Here is a 22,292-nt window from a genome sequence, read left to right on the forward strand (position 1 = left end):
TATCATAGTCCCCTGCAACCAGAATACCCTGAGGTCTCCACCCTCTGTGCCTTTGCTGCACAATACCGCTAATTGCTACCAGTGTTTCTAAGCATCTGCTGCCTGTGTAGGCCACCTTACTCTGCTTAATTGTGGAACTGGGCCAGATCCTTCATAAGTTTGGGGCCTTCCCAGTCTATTGCTCCTATGTAAGTTTAGGACAGAGCAACAGAGCACTGAGTCAACCACAGTTCATGCTGATTCAGCACCTAGAAGGTGCTTTGCACTTCATGGCTGAGGTATGAGGCAGATCAAAAAATCACGTGGAGAAAAGCGTCATTGACATACACACAGAAGAAGTATGTACAACATTCCTATAGGTTTACTTACACTTGTTTTATCTAAGGTTTACCACTGGTTTTACAGCATTTGATCTATGCATCATTCATTATTTGTATGCAGTTTATGGGAAATCACCCTTACTAGTTGGCAGGATTACAGATGGCTAAAATAATCTGGTAAGATTATGGTTGAAGATTGATGAATGAATGTTATGAACAATGTCTTACCTTTGCAGTTGCCCCTGTAGGCAATATCTAGCTGAGGATCTTTGCATTTGGCCCGTTGAAATTCACAGCGGGACAGGAAAGTCCTGCCATCGGAAGCACACAATGACTTCTGAGGAGATCCCGTACATTCCAGGCTGCATTCTTTGTCCTTGTCTTGCTCCACTCGTAAAAACTTTGAACAAAACAAAGCACAATAAGAGAATGAAATGTAGTATAGGACTAAAATTGTTCTCATGCTTATCTGACACTGGTCACACAAGTGAAGTTGGTGTCGTTTCATAGGGAAATACAGCTCTGCATGCAAAAAATTGGTGTTTTTCACTACATCTCTAGGTATCTGATTTTCCCTTCACACTGGTGCTTTGGCCTTATGAAAGGAATAAAGACAGCTTGTTGAAATTAACTGAAATAAACTGAGTTTATAGCCGGCAAAATGTGTCTCTTCAGTTCCCCAGCTGTGGAACGCAACTCCCCAAGGACTTAACTCTAGCCTCTAGCCCTTCTGTACCCCCTCTGCCAATCAATTTTTTAAAATTAAAAAATCTCATTTGAAGCCTTTAGAGTGTATGTGAAGCAGTTTGAGCTGTTTCTAGGAAAGTTCGCCTTGTTTTAGGTCAAGGGGAATTTTGTTTCACAAGTGGAGGGCACTTCTTGTCCATCTTGGTTTTGAAAAAAAAAACTCTGCTTGATTTGATTTGATTTTTAAGCTAGTATGGCTGGACCTGGTAGAATTATCCCCATTTGTCTGGAGGGCATGAGAGAGGCTTGTTAAGGTAAAAAAAAAAAAAAGTAATATTTTAATGGGGTCTTCTAAAGCCTGAGATGGGTGTGTACAACCCCAGGATTTCTGCAATATTCTAGTCCCACTGATGGAATGTTCTGAAGTAGCAGAGAGACTTTCACAGTGAGACTGGTCACTGCAAGACATATTTATGGTGGCAAAGTTCTTTAGTTCAGGGTTGAAAGACCATGGATGTTCTGAAAGCTGACAAACATGCAGAAAAGGAAACTTATATTTAATTGTCCTCTGAAGATGCCGGCCACAGAGACTAGCAAAACGTTAGGAAGAACAACCTTTCAGAACAGCCTGAAAAACCTACAACAACCAACAACCATTATGTTTAATTTGCTGGCAATGCACACAGGGATAGATCAGAAGAAAAATCCTAACTTAGACTAGAAAAATTCTAGACTTGGACGTCTTCAGTATGGGGAGGTGCTTGCAACCATTATGCGTTATGGAGACATGTGTCTGCCTTTTGACCTTACATCTTGAGAAGTAGCAAGAAGTATAAATTAGCAAATGTAATCTACTATCAAATGAGTTCCTTAGAAAGATGGGGAAGGTATAGCTGGGTCTACCTGGCTGTCCTTCTCCTCTAATTCCAACAAGTTACAAGCATTAGTGCTCCAGTTCCAACAGTGATAAAAGAGATGCCAACTAAGTTCTATTAAGCCAAAAGTGGGCAACATTTGGCCTCCAAAAGGCCGAAATAAACCACTAGCATACACCAGACGTTAATTTTTTTTTTATCCTAGAAAGTTATTTTGTGCTCTCTAGGGGGTGTGGTGGGCCTAATTTGATAATCTAAACACCTCTAGTGAGCCTACATTCCCAGTTTTAAAGAATGGAGGGGGACTACTAGAGGCTAAAAGTGTCTTTGGGATGAGGCTCATAGATGTGCCCCCCCCCAGGCCATAGATAGTCATGTGTATTACCAGGTCATCTGCAGATCCCCCCATCTCATGCAGAGCCCAGAGACAAGCTTTCTGCAAAAGCTATCTTCAGAATGAATATCAGAAAGGAATAACTGAATTTCCAGAGTGAGTAGGGCACTATGGTCTGTTTCACATGTAGACGGAGGCTTTCTTTTGCAGCTAATGATAGATGGTCCCAGATGAGCTCTGAATGTCAGTTGAAGAATGCAGAGGTTATCATCTCAGGCAGAGATGTGAGCAACCCCAACCTCAGGGTGCAACAAAACATGAACTGCTGAATGGGAGTTCTTAGAGGACTTCGGCTTGTTCTGCTAGGCCAACTGCCTTTGGACAGTTCCCTACAGCTAGGAATCCTGGCCAACAGACTCTGTCATCAAGGGATTCTTCATTTCCCCAAGTCTCTTGCATTAGCTCCTAAACTGCTGTCAGAAGAATCTTTTCTGAATTAAGGAGACACAAGCAGGGATGGAAACGAAAGTTGTGGTGAGATTTTTTTAATGTATCAAATAGACTAGAGGGCCTATTAAATGGAGTCATGCCCAAATCGCCCATCTTCCGGTCATCATCAGAAGGAAAATGCATCAGATTCTTCTTTTCATTATACAGAAGCATATGCACAGAGCTGAAAATGTATATATGTTTTTAACTCTAGGCAATGGGAAAAGTAAACAAAAGATTGCATGCATTCAGAAAAATGCATAAAATGCATACACCAGGGAAAGGGTCTATCAGGATGTTCACAGACTTTTATGCAGAAATTGGGAGAAGGGTCTTGCAACCTAAGATGGATGTTGATGAAAATATTTATGAGATTCTAAGCAATATAACAAGAAAAGAAAAAAAACAATCTGACAGATTTTTATATCCATAGAGCTTGCGAGACCTTATCTCTGTTGACAAACATACACAAATTGAGAAGTAATTTTGATACCAATGTGCTACAATCTCATGGGACCAATTACACCACCAATCTGTTCTCTATACCCAGACACCCCATTTTAATCCCAAAGTACAATCAGTCCCAAACACCCAGAATACACAGAGAGAGAGAGAGAGAGAGAGAATATGTCTATCTGTTTATCTTAGTAGCTGTCTGCATTGAGCAAAATGTGACCCACAGGTTGCATGTGTCTTTCCAGGGCCATTTATATTAAAATGTGCATGTTTTGAAATAAGCTTGAAAACAGCATATACATTTAATGTTGGATAGTCTTTAGAGAACAAATGACAGCAGTATCATACACTTCAGTGAAAGTTTAAAAACATGGCTTATGTGTCATGTTCTCACGAAGTTGGACATAAGCAAAAGAAAAAAAGGAAAAAAAAAGATTTTTATTTTCCATTCCTCAGAAAGGCTGATGACACAGAGGAGGTACATTCTTCTTATCTTTCCAGGCAAACCTCTCCGTCATTGCACTGTTTCCAATTACAGATAAAGTATGAAAAGTATGCAGTTATCAATGCATGATCACCAAAATGCACAAGGGAAAGCTCTTAGGAAATGTTGTGAATCAAAGGAAATGTTCCCTTAGTTTTACAGTGTGCAATATTCTGCAACACTAGCACTGGGCTCCCATACAAGAAAACTGCAACATTCTGCCTCTTTTATCATGTATATTTTTAATTTGCAGAGGTTCGCAGTCTTGATTCCTAGTGTTTGCCAGCACAGGCACTCACAGAGTCACTCACTATGAAGTTTAGCTTCACAGATAAAAGAACTGAAGCTGATTCCATTGCGAATATACTGTCAGCCAGTCCTTAAATAGAAGCATAAAATCCAGATGGGCTGAAGGGCCGAATTAGCCCACTCCCAGGAGATACCAAAGAGGTATGGATATAACTTTGCATCAGAAACCGCCGTGTCACTTCTGATGGGGAAGAAGTCCACCAGAAGCAGGGGCTGGAAAACTGCCAACAATATTTTGCCTGCCAAACTCCTTTCAACAGCCCCAGTGCTGACCTCAGCTTTCTCTGTTCTCCAAGCCTGCAAATTCATCTGCCCACCAGGACTCCCCATTATCTAAATTCTGTTCCCACATTCCACTTCCTAATGTCCAAAATTCTTTCAACACCCAAATGCCTCAACTCTCTGGTCAACTTATATATTTCTATTATCAAATCTCCTTTTCCGTTGACCAAAGACTCATCACCATCCTGTCTCTCTGGGCTACAAATCTTATGAAATGCCAAATTTTATACAGTGGTGCCTCACTTGACGATGATAATGCATTTCATTAAAATCGCTGTTAAGCGAAATTGTCATCAAGCGAAATTTTAAAAAACAATTGAAATGCATTGAAAACTGTTCAATGCGTTCCAATGGGTGAAATACCTCATTGTGCAGCAAAGATCCTCCATAGGGTGGCCATTTTCGAGTGCCTGTTAAGCGAGAAATCCATCCTAAAAACAGCGGGCAGCCATTTCGCACAGCGGGCGGCCATTTTGCGGCTGATCAGCTGTTTGGAAATCATCGTAATGCGAAGAATCAGTTCCCGAAACAGGGAACCAACCATTGTAAAGTGATTTTTCCCCATAGGAACATTGTTTGCGATTACAATAGCGATCGCAAAAAAACATAGTAAGGCGGAGTCGTTGTTTAACAAGGTAATCGTTAAGCGAGGCACCACTGTAGTCTCTGAACTCCTACACTGATATTACTAATTTAAATGAAATGGGAGAGATATTCATCTTGAAGAAGATAGCAGCAACCACTGGGTAGTTCATCCTCCTTGGGAAACCAACATCATTTCCTGTTCCTGGAGATGATGCAGTAAGCTATGTGGGGTGTTGCAGTGCATGGTAGTTGGTGTTTCTGGTGGTGTGGCAAAGGCGAACCCACCCCTGTTTTCAGTTTGAACTTTTTACGAGCTACTCAGGGTGCTCTGAATGCTACCCCAAAGTTAGAGCAGAACTGTGGAATAGCTCTTTTAAAGTGCAGAAGATTCCTCAGTCCCACAAGAACAGATTTATCGGTGGCGCCATTTGTTGCAGGTCACACCAGAAACTCCAGCCCAGCAGGGATCTTGGTCCTTGGATCTGAAAAAGGAAAAGTAAGTGGCCACAGAAGCACATCCCTTGTCTCATGTCCCCTGTCCTGCACATATCTTTCAGCCACATACTGTACATTTTTCCAGCAGGGCATTAGACTGATGAACTCCAATTAGCTCACATACATTTTGAGTGTTGTATTGGTCAGTTAACCTTATGTCTGCACTGGTGCAATAACCCATGGCCAGGTGAGACCTAGAGCTACTCAACCCAGCAAAATCCTAAAAGGGAAAGGGCTGTATCTCAGTGGTGGAGCATATGCTTTGCATGCATAAAGTCACAGGTTCAATCATTTGCATGCCCAGGTCAGGCTAGCAAAGTATCCTGCTTGAAGCTCTGGAGTACTGCCGGCAGTCAGTTTGACTTCCAACAGCACTGGCCTAGATGAACCAATTATCTGATGCAGTGTAAGATAGCTTCCTTTATTATCCATGTATTCAGTCACATTTATTTAGTTAGTTCATTCATGTTCAGTGCTTAGTTTATTTTCATCATCTGAAGATCCACTCACTCAAAAATCCATTCAAGGGCATCACAGGACCACAGCAGATATAACACACATGCACCACTCACACACTCTCTCTCTCACACACACAATGTGCATTCCTTCACCAGCTGTGTGAAGGGATTTTAGAAGTGAATCAATAAACACATGTAGGGCTTTCCCACATTTGGGATTCTCTCTTCTTGTGGATGTTCAAAGACATACACAGAGCTTGAAAACGTTTTTTGAACATGGCCATGCTAACTGCCAGATTCTGGCATTTATAGTTTTTAAAATGTGACTCTCTTCCCCCTCTTCACAAAAGCTGCTAAGTGAGTGGTAAATGAGAGGCTCAGGGATGGGGTATGGGTAGCTGATGTGAGTCTGTGACTCCTCCTCTAAGCTTGTTCCTTGAATTTTCCTTGAAGTTCTCTATGTGAAATATATGAAGTGATTTCTTTTAAACAAGTCTGTGTTCTGGAAAAAGATGGCAGAAGATATGAAGATATTGTCTGGTTTGTGTGGTCTAGAATGGCTCACACATGAAAGCCCTCACTTTGTGTGGTCAACTGACGATGGGATGAGCAAGACCATCATCTTTGCACTCCTCCCCCCCCCCAAGATTTAACTTAAGGAAAGGTATTCCTGCATGGCATTGAGCAGGGGGTTGGACTCAATGGCCTCAGAGGCCCCTTTCAACTTCATTATTCTGGATGAGGGGACTGAAGGAGTACTCATCAAATTTGGTGATGACACAAAGCTGGGGGGAATTGCTAATACTTTGGAAGATAGATTCAACATTCAGGAGGATTGAGAGACAGACTTGAACACTGGGCCCTATCCAATAAGATGCAGTTCAGTAGTGGGAAAAGTATAGTCTTGCACTTAGGAAGGAGAAACCAGATGCACAGGTACAGGATAGATGGTACCTGCCTTGACAGTAGTACCTGTGAGAGGGATTTAGGTGTCCTGGTGGACCACCACCTAAGGATGAGTCAGCAGTGTGCTGCAGCTGACAAGAAAGCCAACACAGTCCTAGGCTGCATCAAGAGGGGGATAGCACCAAGATCACGGGAAGTGTTAGTACGACTCTATAGCTCTCTGGTGAGGCTGCACTTGGAGTGCTACGTATGTCCAGTTCTGGTTACCACCATACAAAAAAGGCCCTGAGGCCCTGGAAGGGGTGCAGAGAAGAGCAACAAAGATGATAAGAGGATTCGAGGCTAAATCCTATGAAGAATGACTAAAAGAACTAGGTACAGTGTGTTTAGCTTAACGATGAGAAGAGTGAGGGGAGACATAATAGCAGTCTTCCAATATCTGAAAGGTTGCCACAGGGAAGAGGGCATCAATTTATTCTCCATTGTGCCTGAGGATAGGACAAGAACCAATGGGTGGAAACTCATAAGGGAGATCCAACCTGGAAATAAGGAGGAATTTCCTGACAGTGAGAACCATTAAGCAGCTGAACAGCTTGTCTCTCGATGTTGTGGGTGCCCCATCCCTGGAGGTTTTCAATAAAAGATTGGACAGCCATCTGTCCAGGATGATATGAGGTCTGGGATGTTATGAGGTCTCCTGCCTTGGACTAGAAGACCTCCAAGGTCACTTCCAACTCTACGATGATTCTATGACTATATGATTCTACGATTCCTGGATTCAAGGATTCTATGAGTCTATCTGGCATAGAACGAGATGGAATTTTTAGCATATATACATTACTGAAACAGTGATGTCTACGTTGGTTGGCCATGTTGTGAGAATGGCTGATGGCCAGATTCCAAAGGATCTCCTGTATGGAGAATTAGTGCAGGGAAATCACCCCAGAGGGAGACCACAGCTGCGATACAAGGACATCTGCAAGCAGGATCTGAAGGCCTTAGGAATGGATCTCAACAGATGGGAAACCCTGACATCTGAGCGTTCATCCTGGAGGCAGGCGGTGCATCATGGCCTCTCCCAATTTGAAGAGACCCTTGTCCAGCAGGCCGAGGCAAAGGGGAAATATTGTATTTGTCTTCAATGTGGAAGGGATTGTCACTCCTCAGCCACACCAGACGCTGTTCCAAGTCTGCCATACAGAGCACGTTAACATAGTCTTTCGAGACTGAAGGATGCTTAACTAATCTGGCATAATCATACAGATTTGCAGGAGTTTGTATCATGCCGGACTCATTCACATATAGAAGTCCTCACTTTGCATGGTCATCTAATGATGGTGTGAACAAGACGATCTCTGTGGCAGATGTATGTTATGATACAGACCAATCTGGCTCTGCCTTGCTACAGGAGTGATGCTGCTGGCCAGTTCCCCAACACAAAGCTCTTCCTTAAAGAGCAACACTATGCTGTACTGCTGCTTCAGCTATGATTTCATGAGTCTCTTTCATGGAGACTGGTTTCTTTTCTATTGTATACAATGCTTTGTAACACTCTTAGTGCTTTATAAACAAATCTGTAATGGCCAGGATTATGAAGAATGTATTATACACAACTGATGTGTAGGAGTTTAGGAAGTTATAAAGTCACACCAGTTACAGAAATCTTTTTGATGGACAAGCATAAAAGTGGTTGGCTCAGTCATTGCCATCTATGGCAAATAGTCACCAACTTTTTGCTGAAAGTGAGTCATTTTCTAAAGTAAGCATACAGCACTTGTGAACTGTAACTGAATTTTCATGAGAGCAATAAATCCACTAGATTTTAGGGCTTTAACTGTGGTTTCTTTGCATTTCCTCCTGCTTCACTGTAGGGAAGTACAGAAGTCTTACATTAAGGGATAATAATTAGAATTTTCCATAAATGGTACAACAAAATCACAGATTTCATTATAAACAGGGTATTCATGCCCTTGGAATCTAAGCATGGGTTTAACAATATAAATGGAACAGTAACAATAAGAACATTCTTCTACTCCTTCTTGCTTTTCTCACTTTTTTCATACTTCTTCTGAATAATAAACAGATTCAGAAAGAGTCAAGTCAACTCATAGAAGAAGAAAAGAGTTTTCATAGTGGCCTAGTCTATTGAAAATGGGTGTTATAAAATAAATATATACCACAACAGATAATGTGTATACATTTTCAGTCCATTAAGGAACTTTTATAAAGACTCAACATTGATCAAGTAAAACTCTGAAGGAATTTAGAAAACCACAGTCTCACATGTCTAGTTTTGATGAGCATTAAAGTCAATGAGTAACCATGATTGATTTCTAGTTGTCTAAAAAAATGTTGTTTTTTGTGGAGTGCTCATAAACCACACATTCCAGAAGTAAGATTACCCCTCTAGGCCCAATTATCAAAGCGTCCCATTGAAGTGGGCCTTGCCTCTGGGTAAGCATGTTTAGGATTGTGCTAAGAAGGTATTGCATAAATACTATGTGAGCTTAATCCTTTTGGAATCTCATCAGCTAGGCAGTAGTAGGATTCGTCGTCGTTTAGTTGTGTCCGACTCTTCGTGACCCCATGGACCAGAGCACACCAGGCCCTCCTATCTTACACTGCCTCCCGGAGTTGTGTCAAATTCATGTTGGTTGCTTCACAGACACTGTCCAACCATCTCATCCTCTGTCATCCCCTTCTCCTCTTGCCCTTACGTTTTCCTAACATCAAGGTCTTTTCCAAGGAGTCTTCTCTTCTCATGACATGGTCGAAGTACTGGAGCCTCAGCTTCAGGATCTGTCCTTCCAGTGAGCACTCAGGGTTGATTTCCTTTAAAATTGATAGCTTTGTTCTCTTTGCAGTCCAGGGGACTCTCAAGAGCCTCTCCTCCAGTACCACAGTTCAAAAGCACCAATTCTTCAGCAGTCTGCTTTCTTTATGGTCCAGCTCTCACTTTCATTGATCATGACAGGAAAAACCATAGCTTTGACTATTTGGACTTTTGTTGGCAAGGTGATGTCTCTGCTTTTTAAGATGCTGTCAAGGTTTGTCATTGCTTTCCTCCCAAGAAGCAGGCGTCTTTTAATTTCGTGGCTGCTGTCTCCATCTGCAGTGATCATGGAGCCCAAGAAAATAAAATCTGTCACTGCCTCCATATCTTCCCCTTCTATTTGCCAGGAGGTGATGGGACCAGTGGCCATGATCTTAGTTTTTTTGATGTTGAGTTTCAGGCTGTTTTTTGCACTCTCCTCTTTCACCCTCATTACCAGGTTCTTTAATTCCTCCTCACTTTCTGCCATCAGAGTGGTATCATCTGCATATCGGAGGTTGTTGATATTTCTTCCGGCCATCTTAATTCCGGTTTGGGATTCCTCCAGTCCAGCCTTCCGCATGATGTATTCTGCATATAAGTTAAATAAGCAGGGAGACAATATACAGCCTTGTCGTACTCCTTTCCCAATTTTGAACCAATCACTTTTTCCATATCCAGTTCTAACTGTTGCTTCCTGTCCCACATACAGGTTTATCAGGAGAGTAGTAGGTTTAGTGCTAACTTAGATAAGGGGCTAATTAAGGATGGTGTGAAATGTTGGCCATGCAAGCACCCCTTGCTTGAACATTGGAAGGATGAATTTGAGTTACAGACAACTTGCCTTTCGTCAAAACATGGTTTCATTTCTGGTCACTTTCTTCATCACTTTGCATAAAGAAGGATTTGAAGGGCTGCACAGGAGAAGGACTAGAGGAAAGTCTCCATCATCAATAGGAGACTATTCAGGCTTTTTTTAATCTCATCTTCATATTTCTTCAAAGGGCCAATACTAATTTTTAATATTTAGGGAAATATCTAAGGAAATGTTAGTTATGGAAGGCAGAATTTCTACTGAAGAACCTAGATGAAATTTCAAGTGCCCTAACATGTATAAACAACTTTTGAAGCAGTCAGATGCTATCTTGGACCAAACCAAGAAAACAATTTACATTTCTTCAGCCCCTGTACAATAGGGTGAATTCCATACTGTAAACCACCTCCCAATTTTGGGAGAAAAGCAGCAAAGAAATAAAATAAGTAAGTAATATATAAATGCTTATTTCCATTCTCACAGTGAGAGAGAACAAAATAAAGCTTTGATATCTTCTGCCTGCCGAGCAAGGTTGTGAGAGTTTTTGTCCTTTTTTCACATTTCAGTCCCTTTCTGTGTAAAAATCAGCAGAAGTGGAGTCCTCATGTGTTCACAGAAAATTTGTAGGCTTTACAATGCAAAATACAAGTCTCTCCCCCCCCCCCAATATTTGGGATTAAATGGTGCTGTGGCTTAAAAAATTGTATTTCACTCTCATGCAGGAGTGAAAAAACTCCACCCATTGGCCTTTTCTTTCAACATGGTTCTTGATGGAAGAGGCATCCTTTTCCACAAAGGAAGAAACATTTTCAAGTATATTTGTCAAGAGGCAAAGGTGTTTTCCCCCCCTCCCAAATATGTATATTTTGATATTTCAGTGCCTTTACTGTTGCAGTTTGTATCTGCAATTATAAATTCAGATTGTTCTTGTGTTTAATTTGATTAATATTTCTAAATTGCATTGCCCTGTTAATATGTATACAAAAAGGTACCATAGGCGATAATACAATTAATGCTTGGAAATTGAACTACAAAGTGCAGCTGATCGAGTGCATTTTTTTAGTTCTAGAGATAGGGACAAATATAAAGATGGATAGGCTTTTTTGATGAAAATAGTCAATTTGTTAAATATTTGTCGATCCATATTAGTCAAATTTTAAATCACGATGAATACGTATCGACGAATATTTTGCCATTTATATTCATCCTTCGTAAAAAAAAAATTAAAAAACCACCATTCTGCCTACTGGCCATTCTGCTGATCGGCGGGCTGATAGGCAGCTCCCCACCCCAGAGCCCCCAACCCCAACAGCCACCACCCCCACAGCCCCCCACCCCTACAGCCTACCCCCACCCCCTTGGAGACAACGGGAGTGGCGGTGGCAATTACAATAAGGGGTTCTTGGCCGTGGTGTGGGTCTGGGTGTGGCAGTGGCGCAGTGGGGGTGGAGTGGCAGTGGGTGTGGTGGGGGTATTTTTTTTATAAATCCCATGAATCGATGAATTTCATTATTCATCACCTCATGGGGGCAACTTTGTGCTTTTGACAACTCATGAAGAGAGACAACTCAACAAAATGGTGAATCATCCCCATCTCTAGTCAGTTCTTCTGCCTGATCCTATGCAGAACTAGGAATGACTAACTCCAGAGAAGATCAGGCTATCATCAAAGTAGCAATACCAGTAAGTTCTGGAAATCATGCAAGAAATTGAGTTAATTGCTTCTGCCACTATATGGTTCAACAGTAGAACAGATGATGCAATGGAGGTGGAAATATAGATAACTTTGATGCTCATTCCTCTTCCCACTGGATGCCCACTCTCCAGTACAGAATTATGAGTGGTTATCACTGACTATACGGCCAGTGTGGCTTTCATAAGATGGAACACAAGAAGATCTGAATAGTATATGCACTTGTAAATATGTACGACACTGTTTTTCCTTGTCGTTAATCTGGTGGTGGCAGTAGAGTGAGACCAGCATTCCATTATACGATGCAGTACCTCCTCTGCTAGAACCTCTGGAGACTCACTGCAAGCAGAGCAAATGGTGCTAGACTGAATTAACAAATAGTTTGACTTGGTCTTGGACCCTTTTCTAGACTATAATTCCTGGAACAAACCAGGCGACAAGGCAGAGACCATGTCAAAAAAGCAACTTTTTACTGCCGGGAAGAAGATAACTTTCTATGTGGATGTAGATGAGCTTAGCAAGATCCTAAAAGAAGCTGGAGTGACTCACAGAAATTAACTGCATTTCTTTCTTTGCATTTCAGACAGGTTCCACTGGTCGCACATTGCTTGTTTTCCCTTCCAGCATCACTATTAGAATGCCAGGTTTTGTTATGTTTTGTTAGTACAGCACCAGGTTTTGTTACTTTAGCTAAAATTCAATTAACATCGCTCTGATCATAAAGCCTAATCAGAGCACAATTATCGCAGCACTGCAGGCAGGACTGTGGTGGATGTGGACTTCACATCTATCTACTAGAAAACAATGGCTTGGCTACCAGCCGTGCTTGTCACAATTTATTCATAACAATAAAAAACATGTAGGTCTTAGATTCATCCAAGTCTCTCAGAGCAAGAGTAAAACTACTGTAAAAAGGATTCGAAACCTGATCTGGCTTATTTAGAGTGAAACCCTTCTTGCCATTAATTTTAGCATTGGCTCTATCTCCCATTTCCTCTCAAAGCCAACACTTCCTGGTTAAGATCCTGTTCCAGACATGTATTAATGACTCTGTTACAAAATATTTTAGTATTGCATGAAAACATCTTACTTTAGACTAGCCTGGATCTTAGTGTGCCTCAACAATATTTTACAGAAACAAATAATCTCAGTTCCAACACTGTTCAACCTAATTCTCCAGGTTAAACATTTAGCATAGAACTGGCAGATTTACAAACCAGGGCCATGTTAAAGTAACTGTTTAGGGACACTGTCATGACAATACATCTAGAGCAAGACTTACTTCCTGACAGCATCTGAACACCTATGTTATTGGCCCTAGATTTTCACACTCCGTCTACAGTAATAGACTATGGAAGTTACGGCTTGTGATCTGAGCTGCAGGTCACAATTTGGAGCAGGGTGCTCCCATTGCTCTGCTCACTAGCTGTCTATGGGTTGCAATAAATATTTTTTTCAGTCAGCTACCAATGATGCCACCATAATTTTGTAGAATAAGGTTTTGTTTACCGAACAGTGAAGCCCATTTTTCAATTTGCAGTTCATTTTGAAGGCTGTTGACACCTCACTTCAGATGTACAACAGACGAGTACAGTGATGTATGATAACATTTTAAACTGCAGGCTGACCCATATCAGAAAGCCAATTATAATACTTTAAATTTTATCCAAGAGCAGATATTTTTAAAAAGCTAATAGGACTCAGTTGCACCATCAAATCCAAGTCACCTCAAGATACTTTGGGCTAAATCTCACTATTAATCCCAGCTCTCTAGCATTATTAAATGAATGAGGTTCATCAAGTCAGAACTTTATCACTTTGTACAAATCCTTTTTCTTCAAGGTGTCCATGCCAGGTGGACTAGCAGCTGGATTTAGCCCTTTGGATAACAGTACAGTTAGCTTATAAATTATTACTGAGAAAATCCATTTCTCCTCAGCTATTGCAAGGACTCCAGCTAACTTTAGAAGGAACAAGAGACTGAGGAGATGGATCTGGCAGATGCCATCATTGTCCCAACTAATCAAGAAGTCCTGGCTCTTCACTTCACTGAACACTGACCCTAATGAAATAGAATTAAACCACTATAAAAAGTGTGCTGCTTATATACCGCCTCATAGTGCTTCAAGCACTCTCTGGGCGGTTTACAATTATGCAGGCTACACATTGCTCCCCCAGCAAGCTGGATACTCATTTTACCAACCTCGGAAGGATAGAAGGCTGAGTCAACCTTGAGCCGGCTAATTGTGTAGCATAGATAATTTCATACACCATGAGAAAGATTCAACTCAAGTTGAACTGAACAGGACAACAAAGACAAATGGCTCTTGTTTTGTCTCAGCTATAGATTTTGGATTGGGAGTTGAAGCATTTCATACCTCTAGAAGCCATGTTTGGCTTGAGGAAAGAGAGAACAGAAACAAGTATGGGAAAGCAGGCCTACTGCTGTTCCTTGCATTCCTCCACCTTAACAAATAGCCTCAGTGGTAGACCTGATGGCAGGGCTGGAGATGTAGGTGTGAAAGCTTGACAGTTAAGAAAGAAAGGGAGAAATTGATTCATTTGAAATGTGGTGCTGGAGGAGAGTTTTGCAGATACTCTGGACTGCCAGAAAGACAAAGAAGTTGGTCTTAGAGAAAATCAAGTCGTAACTATCTCTGGTGGCAAAATGGTGAAACTGAGGCTGTCCTACATTGGGCACATCATGAGAAGGCAGATTCCTCGGAAAAGACAATAATGTTGGGAAAGGTGGAAGGCAGCAGGAAAAGAGGAATAGCAAATATGAGATAGGTTGGCTTTCTAAAAGAACCACAGGTTGGAGTTTGCATGAGCTGAGCAGGACTGTTAAGGAGAGGACACTTTGGAGATCACTTATTCATAGGGTCACCGTAAGTTGGAGGTGACTTGATGACACGTAACCACAACAATTGAATGTTGCTGCAGTTCCCATCAGCTCTAGCCTAGATAGCCAATGCTGTTGAATGCTGGGAAGGTTGCACTTTGCTCCTCCTACCCATTAAAAGAATCGAGAAGCCCACGTTCTTAGTCTTTGGGAGGGAAAGAGTTCATGTTTTCCTTTTGCACTACTGTGGAATGGAAAACAAGAAAAGTAACGGGTTCACTGATGTTTTGATTAGTCATCTATCCATCATTATAGAATAACAGAATGCTTAAGGAAAAGCCAGTTAAAGCAATAAACCTTTTATAAAATAACACACCAAAGTAAAACATATCAATCAAAACAGAGTCATATTTAACAGTCCATTTTCTGTAGTGTATTCTATAGTTTTTAACACATTTTCAGATCCAGCAGGAAGCCATAAAGCTGAATGTCAAGCACTGAGGGAACAAAGGAAAATAAAGACATAACTGACAGGCACTTGGTGGTTACCTTGAAGACAAAAACAAAGCAGTTCATATTGCAGTTGATTGTTTAGCCCTATTAGTCATTTTTTAGAAATATGGCACATGCTTCTATATGTGTATGGGGGGAAGTGAGGCCATATTGACCATACAAAGCTGTAGGGTGAATACCTGCAGAGCCAAAACCTTCATCCACACCAATCTATATTAATTTCAGTGAAAGCTGAAAGCCTTATTGTTATGGGTTTCAGATCTGCATATACAGCTGCATGAGAGAAGCCTCTCTTTTTTTCATAAGTTTATATTACAGATTTTGACATGGGGACACACTTGTCTGTATGTAGGATGTCTAGGGCATAACATATCTAGTTCCTCTTTAAAAGTAGTCTGGCCTGGTGCTCGGAGACCAATCAGATAGCTGGGTCTAGCTGTCCTTGTGATTTCCTATGGTACCTGGAAGTCTTTCTAGCTGAGAGACACTGTGGGAAATTACCATGGCAGCAGCTACATCTGGGCCCACTGGTGCTGTCCTTAGGTCCAAACCTATCGTTACTCAAAGTCACACAACTATCTAGAGGGTAGTGGTGGCCTCTGGCCTTCTGCCTTTGGGTCAGATCTGTATATGCCTAAAATGGCTGGCTGCTGCTCTTAAGTGCAATGGAAAACTCTGTCCAAGTGCCAGAGCTTAAATAATATTCTACTGCCAGTAGAATAGGCTTCTATACAAAGAATGGAAAGAATTCTATCTTCTCCTTTGGTTCAGGGATCTCTCTACTTATTCTACACTTGCATTCCACGTGCACCAATATTGTATCTGTTTAGACAGCACTCTTCTATGTTACATCATGTCAAACACAACCATTTATTTTTGCCTTGAATTCCTCAATTTCTGCTATACCATTTCTTCTCCAAAGGCTTTCCTGAAGAATGATCTTGACCACATTAAGAGCAACTGAATTTTTTCCTAATCAAAAGAATATCTAAGTTGAAATCTTGGTTTATTTGAAAACAGCTTCTGAACATCAGCTGATACTAATGCCTGTCTTGTTCAGTGGGTCAACTTTATTTGAGGATGCTTGGTAGTTTCAGAGGGGAGGCAGCGTCAGAGGCAGGATGTGGTCTTGTGCCTGTCTACAGGAGCCAAACCAATTATGTTTGATGAGTTTTATATCCCTTAATTAGGGCTATAAGTGTTTCAATGGGACAACTCAAAAATAAGTGGTTTAGAGATTGTGGTTGAAGATGGATATAAAGATCTCAGCATAAATAAGGAAAATTTCAGATGTGTGTCAAGTTGTACAAATTATGACACGCTGGGCATGTCCAGTCAGTTTCTGTAAACAATAATTTGTTCTGCAGACTATAATAATAGCACAGCCAGGTAATAATTTCATGCCTGCACTTGAGACACTGGAAAATCTTTCTAATGGGGTGGAACATGGCTTGTGGCTGCAGAAATCAGCATTCTGACCCACCAAAGACCAGATGTGAGAGTAGTGACACAAGAATGAGATAGAGAGAAGAAGACAGGAAATGCACATGCAGACATAAAAAGGGGTTCAACTTTCTGAAGTTTTGTATACTGGCAATCAGACTTTCTTTGTGCAGACAATAGGGACTTTATTCTTAACAGATTATTATCTCAAAGGAAAGGCAGTTAGTTGACAAGCCAGTGAGAGTCTGTAGCCTCAGAAACAGCAAGGAGGTATGCCATAATATGGTGGTAGGAAAATGGTGACAATATACAATTGTCTCATTATGTTACACATATGAGCGTATGTTCACATCACCTTCTGCAGTTTACATTACACAGAACTTGCCAGAAGTAAAACAAAAGTTCTATTCCTTTCACCTCTGATGAGTAAATCATACCTGGATACCTGAAGGACCACCTCCTTGCATATGAACCTAGCCAGCAACTGAGATCTAGCCAGAAGGCCCTCCTGAAAGAGCTGTCCCTCAGTACGGTGATAGGGATGGCCTGTAGGCAGAGGGCCTTTTTGGCAGCTGCCCCTGGGTTTTGGATTGCCCTCCCAAACAACATCCGACTGGTGCCAACATTACTGACATTTCAGCACCAGGTTAAAACCTTCCTGTTCCAGAAGTTTTTTAATTGAAGGTTTTAATGTTAATTAATAAGTCATGGATCTAGAGAGTTTTTGTAGATTGCTTTTGTTTTTTGTTTTTGCTTTTGTAGAGGGGATGTGGTCGTATTGGTTTTTAGTGTCTCTTTTTAAATGAATTGTTTTAATTGATGTTGGAAGCTGCCCAGAGACTCTTGCAGAGTGCGGGTGGCATACAAGTTGAATGAATGAATGAATGAATGAATGAATGAATGAATGAATGAATGAATGAATGAACCTTAGAATAAGGTTATGCATGTTTATTCCAGATAGTTCATGTTATGTAATGTACTGACAAATCAGAACCAATTTATAGTGACCCTAAGAGGGCCTTCAAGGTAAGTGAGATATTTAAGAAGTGATTTTACCAGTTTTACACCCCCAGTGAGATTGCATGGCTGAATGAGGATTCAAACCTAGCCCTCTTGATACCTAGTCCATCACTCTATCCACTACACCACACTGCGTATATCCATACTGAATCCAGCACTTGACCTGTTGGTTGCCTTTTATTATTTACTGGTTTCTTGCACCTTTGATAACAGAGGGAGATGGTATTGGCCACTTGTTGCCTTAAAACCTAGAAATGGCTGATAACGTCTGGATTCTGCTGGCCCAGCCTGAGTTGGATGAACAAGAATAGAGGCAGCAGTCTACATATCTGGGTTGATTTGAAACCTGAGGATATCCTTTGGTCTGTGGCTATCCTTTATAATGGCTGAACAATAAAGAAATGCTTTGAGACATCCCTTTTTTTTACTGAAACAAGAATCTGCTTTTTAAGATATGGAATATATAAAGTGATTGGCATAGGTTTGTGTCTTTGTGTGAGTGTACTTATGTATGTTTATAAACATACACATACACAGAGCAGGAAGAATTCTTTTATACCGCATGGCACAATAATGAAAACAATTAAGGATATAGAGTTAAAATCAAGATTGAGTATTGCATGCTAAACTCAAAAAATGCTGTGCATTTGTACAATGTAATAACTTGAGTCTTTCCCTTCAAGGCATCAACATATTTTTTGTGCCAATCTCCAAAGTCTTCTCATTTTGGAGCTATTCTATGCCCTGCACAATCCAACCTTTTTTCAAATTCCAGGGAATACACGTAAACCTTGCAAAGAGTCCCCATTCCTAGACATCACACATCCAAGACCAGCACTAATACCATATTTTTCTGTGTGTATGACCATACTTTTTCCTAAACTCATTACACTAAAAATTGAGGGGCTTCTTTTACACAGAAGTAAGCTGAGAATGTTACTATAGTCTCTCAAGATTGAAGGATGCCTTCATAAACTGAGAACACAGAGATAACAAAATAGGCCGTACCTAAAATGGAATTCAAAACCATACTGGAAATGTTTGAGAGTAATCTGAGTGGAAGTTGAGGTTGCTGTGTCTTCCACCTTTAAAAACGAGGTGAATACAGCCTTCAGCTGATTAATAAAAGCAAACAACTCAAGGCTGTTGATGCTGGGGAAAGTACAGCCATGTTGGGAGTTTGTCTTGCTCTCAAACCACAGCAGGAGGAACGTGCTTGATGCAGATGTGGGAGAGAGGGCAGACAGAGAAGAGAAAAAGATGGGAAACTGGAATGGATGAAGCAACGGAAGGAGCAGGGAGGGAAGTTCAAAGAAAATAATGAAGACTGCAAAATGGATGGAATAATGGAAGGGAAGAAGACCCTTGCAAGTCATCAGAGCATGGAAGCATTACTTTTCTGGGCAACAGCTTCCAGAATCTTATAGCCAATGTGACCCAAAAATAATGTTCCCAGGCTCTTCTGTAAATATCAAGTTTCTGGTGAATCTAATTCCCTGGCAGAAGTCTAAACAAAGAGGGATGGGGAGGAAAGGGCATGACAGAAAGATGCAATAGAACAAGTAGTTCCACCAACTTTGGACTGTAGTCTCACAAACAGCTGGAACAAGGCCCCAACAGATACTTCCAAAGGAATATAGTTCTAGCAGACACCTCTCCCATTAGATGCCAAATGGGGGGTTTGTTTTTAAAAATTGTTCTGTTATTTCACAGAATCACACTGAAACATCCCTGTGATTCCAGCTGGCGTTTTCCAAGGAGAAAGGCTTTGCATGCCACAGAGACCAGATGAGTGAAGCACCATGGAAGTGGAAAAGGCAACAACAAAGCCAGTTTCAATTCCAATGGTGGAAAACCAACAGTAAAGGGAGCAGTGGATATATCTTCCATAGCAGGGTTAGCCTCAGATATTTTTATGCCTGGGGAGGAGCACAAATCACCATTCTCCAAGTCAAAGCACACAGTATCTCAGCCCAGCTAAGTTATTTTAGCATATAAAGCAGAAAATTCCCTTAAGAACCTTTCCGCCATAGCCATTCATCTCCCACATGAACAAAAGCATGAAAAAATATATAGGAGAAAAAATATATAATAACTATTAACTGTTATTTCATGACCTCACAAATTAGCTGACGGAGAGAGCTGGTTCAACCTACCTAATCAGAGGTTCAGCTGTGTCATCAAGAAGGCACTGAAGGACCCGTTTACAGTGGGGTCTTGACTTGAGAACTTAATCCGTATTGGAAGGCGGTTCTCAAGTCAAAAAGTCTGTAAGTCAAGTCTCCATTGACCTACAGTGCATTGAAAACCGATCAATCCCGTAACAGGCCGTTTTTGTTCCATTTTGGTTTTTTTCTGGTCTGTAAGTCAAATCTCAGTCTGCAAGTCAAACCTAAATTTTGCGGCCAGAGAAGTCTGTAACTCAAAAAGTCTGTAAGTCAAGCCGTCTGTAAGTCAAGGGTCCACTGTACCTGAAGAACAAGGTGAAGCTCAGAAACGTGTACATCATTGTCGAACCTTGGACTCCTCTAGATGGAACCAATTGCCTTGTCTTTTTACCACTTTTCTTTTCTTTTAGTGTTTGAGAGTTCCAACTGGTCTTCAAGCATAATTTAGCAATAGCCTTTTCCACAAGGATCCAAAAAAGCAGGAGTGGTAGTAGTTGTGTTGAAGTAGGAATTGTTGGCAAAATACAGCCTTGCATATTTCTCTTCTAATAGTGCATGTCTCTTGAGAGCATGCTCTGTATCTGACACTAAATCTAAAGGCTTTCCCCCCACATTTTAGGGCAGCGATAGCAAACCTATGCCATGAGTGACACAGCGGGCATGTGAAGCCCTTTCTGCTGGCATGCGAGCCATAGATCACCAGATAGCTACTCCCCCTGCCACCCCCACGCAGCCAAACCTCAGGAGGCAGCTGCAGCCGGTGCTGGCGCTTCGGCAGGCAGATCCAGAGCAATTGGACTTAGCACTAACTCCCTTTTGGAATGAGACAGGCATTGTTGACCTAGATGTTTTAGGACAGACATATATCTTTAAGCAATGGGAAGAGAGGAGAGGGATACTTCTTGGACACTAGAGCTGCTCATCTTTTCTGCTTCTTTTAATCTCCCACAGCCCATCTTAGCATTGCAGCTCAACACTTCACTAGTCTTAAAATTAAACTTAAAGAAGTATTAATAGAGAAAGGGATAAACACAATAAGGAGTTGGATGAAAAAGACTAAAGATAAAAATACTATAAAGGCAATTTGGGGGCAGAAGAGGGAATATCCTGCTTAAATATACTCAAAATGGAAGGGTGGACAAGAGAGTGGACTAGAAAAGTAGGTGAGATTAGAAAATTGACAAAATTTGAGATTATCGAGCAAAGACAAGATCAAGAAGAAGGAAACAAAAGGAAGAGAACAGTTAGTGCAATTTATAAGATTTTAGTACCTTCTGGATTTGAACAAGAAATGATAAAAAAACAGTGGCAGGAGGGCTTCAAGGAAGAGATTAAAGGAGAGGATTGGAATAAGATATAGTAAAAAAAAAAAAGAATGAAGAATATCTCTATAAGGGTAAAAGAAAATTGTTATAAGGTAGCATGGAGATGGTACTTTACTCCGGTAAGACTGAATATAATAAATAAAAATGTACCATCTCTATGCTGGAGATGCAAAAAGGAAAAAGGAACTTATATGCATATGTGATGGACATGTGAAATAAGAAAGAAAGAATATGCACTGTTTTTTAAAGGAATTAGAGAAATTATTGCATATGATATTCAGGTATCACCAATCATCGCCCTCTTAAATATAATTAAGAATGATCAACTTTTAAAAGAACAGAAAGAGTTAATTGTTATAATGGTTACAGTAGCAAGATTAATATTTGCAAAAAAATTGGAAAAGCAACAAACAAATTAATGTTGAAGACTGGTATAAAGAAATGTAGAGCTTAGCAATTAACGATAAGCTAACGTGTGAAATGAAAATAAGAATTGTAAAGTCTAATGATTTTAAAGATGTATGGAATTTATATTTGGAGCATGTTTTTTTAAGGGGAAAGGCTATATGCCAGCAAAAGAATCAATGTATTTTTGGCGAGGTACGGAGTGAAAAGGGATATAAATGGATACTTCTGGTCCCAAGTCCCAAGGGTAAAGGTGGCATGGGTGGCAATAATCCAATGTGTATTGTGTGTAGTTATTACTGAATTTGTATTTTAGTTTTAATATACATATATTAAAAAGTCCACTTCACTAGCTGAAGCACTCCCCTCCCTTTGGGGGACAGACTAGTAGGGTTGCACTAGAATCCAAAGGCAAAGTAATTGAAAGCATCCATCCAACTTTAAAAAAAAATCTGTAAAGTGCCGTAGGGCTAAACACTGCCCCTCCCCCTGGAATTATGAGTTTAGAAATAAATTACGCCTTGCAAGAGGGACATATTGACATGGAAAGTCATTACTCAAATGAATTCAAGCAATA

At 40.8% G+C, this 22,292-nt stretch overlaps 1 protein-coding gene across 2 annotated transcripts in view; it reads right to left on the reverse strand.

The window, feature by feature from the left end:
• The window catches only part of SMOC2 (SPARC related modular calcium binding 2), a 161,497-nt gene that overhangs the window by 105,640 nt on the left and 33,565 nt on the right, over window positions 1-22,292 (reverse strand). For both annotated transcript variants that reach the window (XM_020801181.3, XM_072993989.2), the window contains exon 2: window positions 549-720. In XM_020801181.3, the coding sequence (XP_020656840.1) occupies window positions 549-720 (172 nt within the window). The remainder of the gene's footprint in view (window positions 1-548; window positions 721-22,292) is intronic.

Source organism: Pogona vitticeps, chromosome 1, assembly GCF_051106095.1.
Source record: "Pogona vitticeps strain Pit_001003342236 chromosome 1, PviZW2.1, whole genome shotgun sequence".
In the NCBI taxonomy this organism is placed as follows: Eukaryota; Metazoa; Chordata; class Lepidosauria; order Squamata; family Agamidae; genus Pogona; species Pogona vitticeps.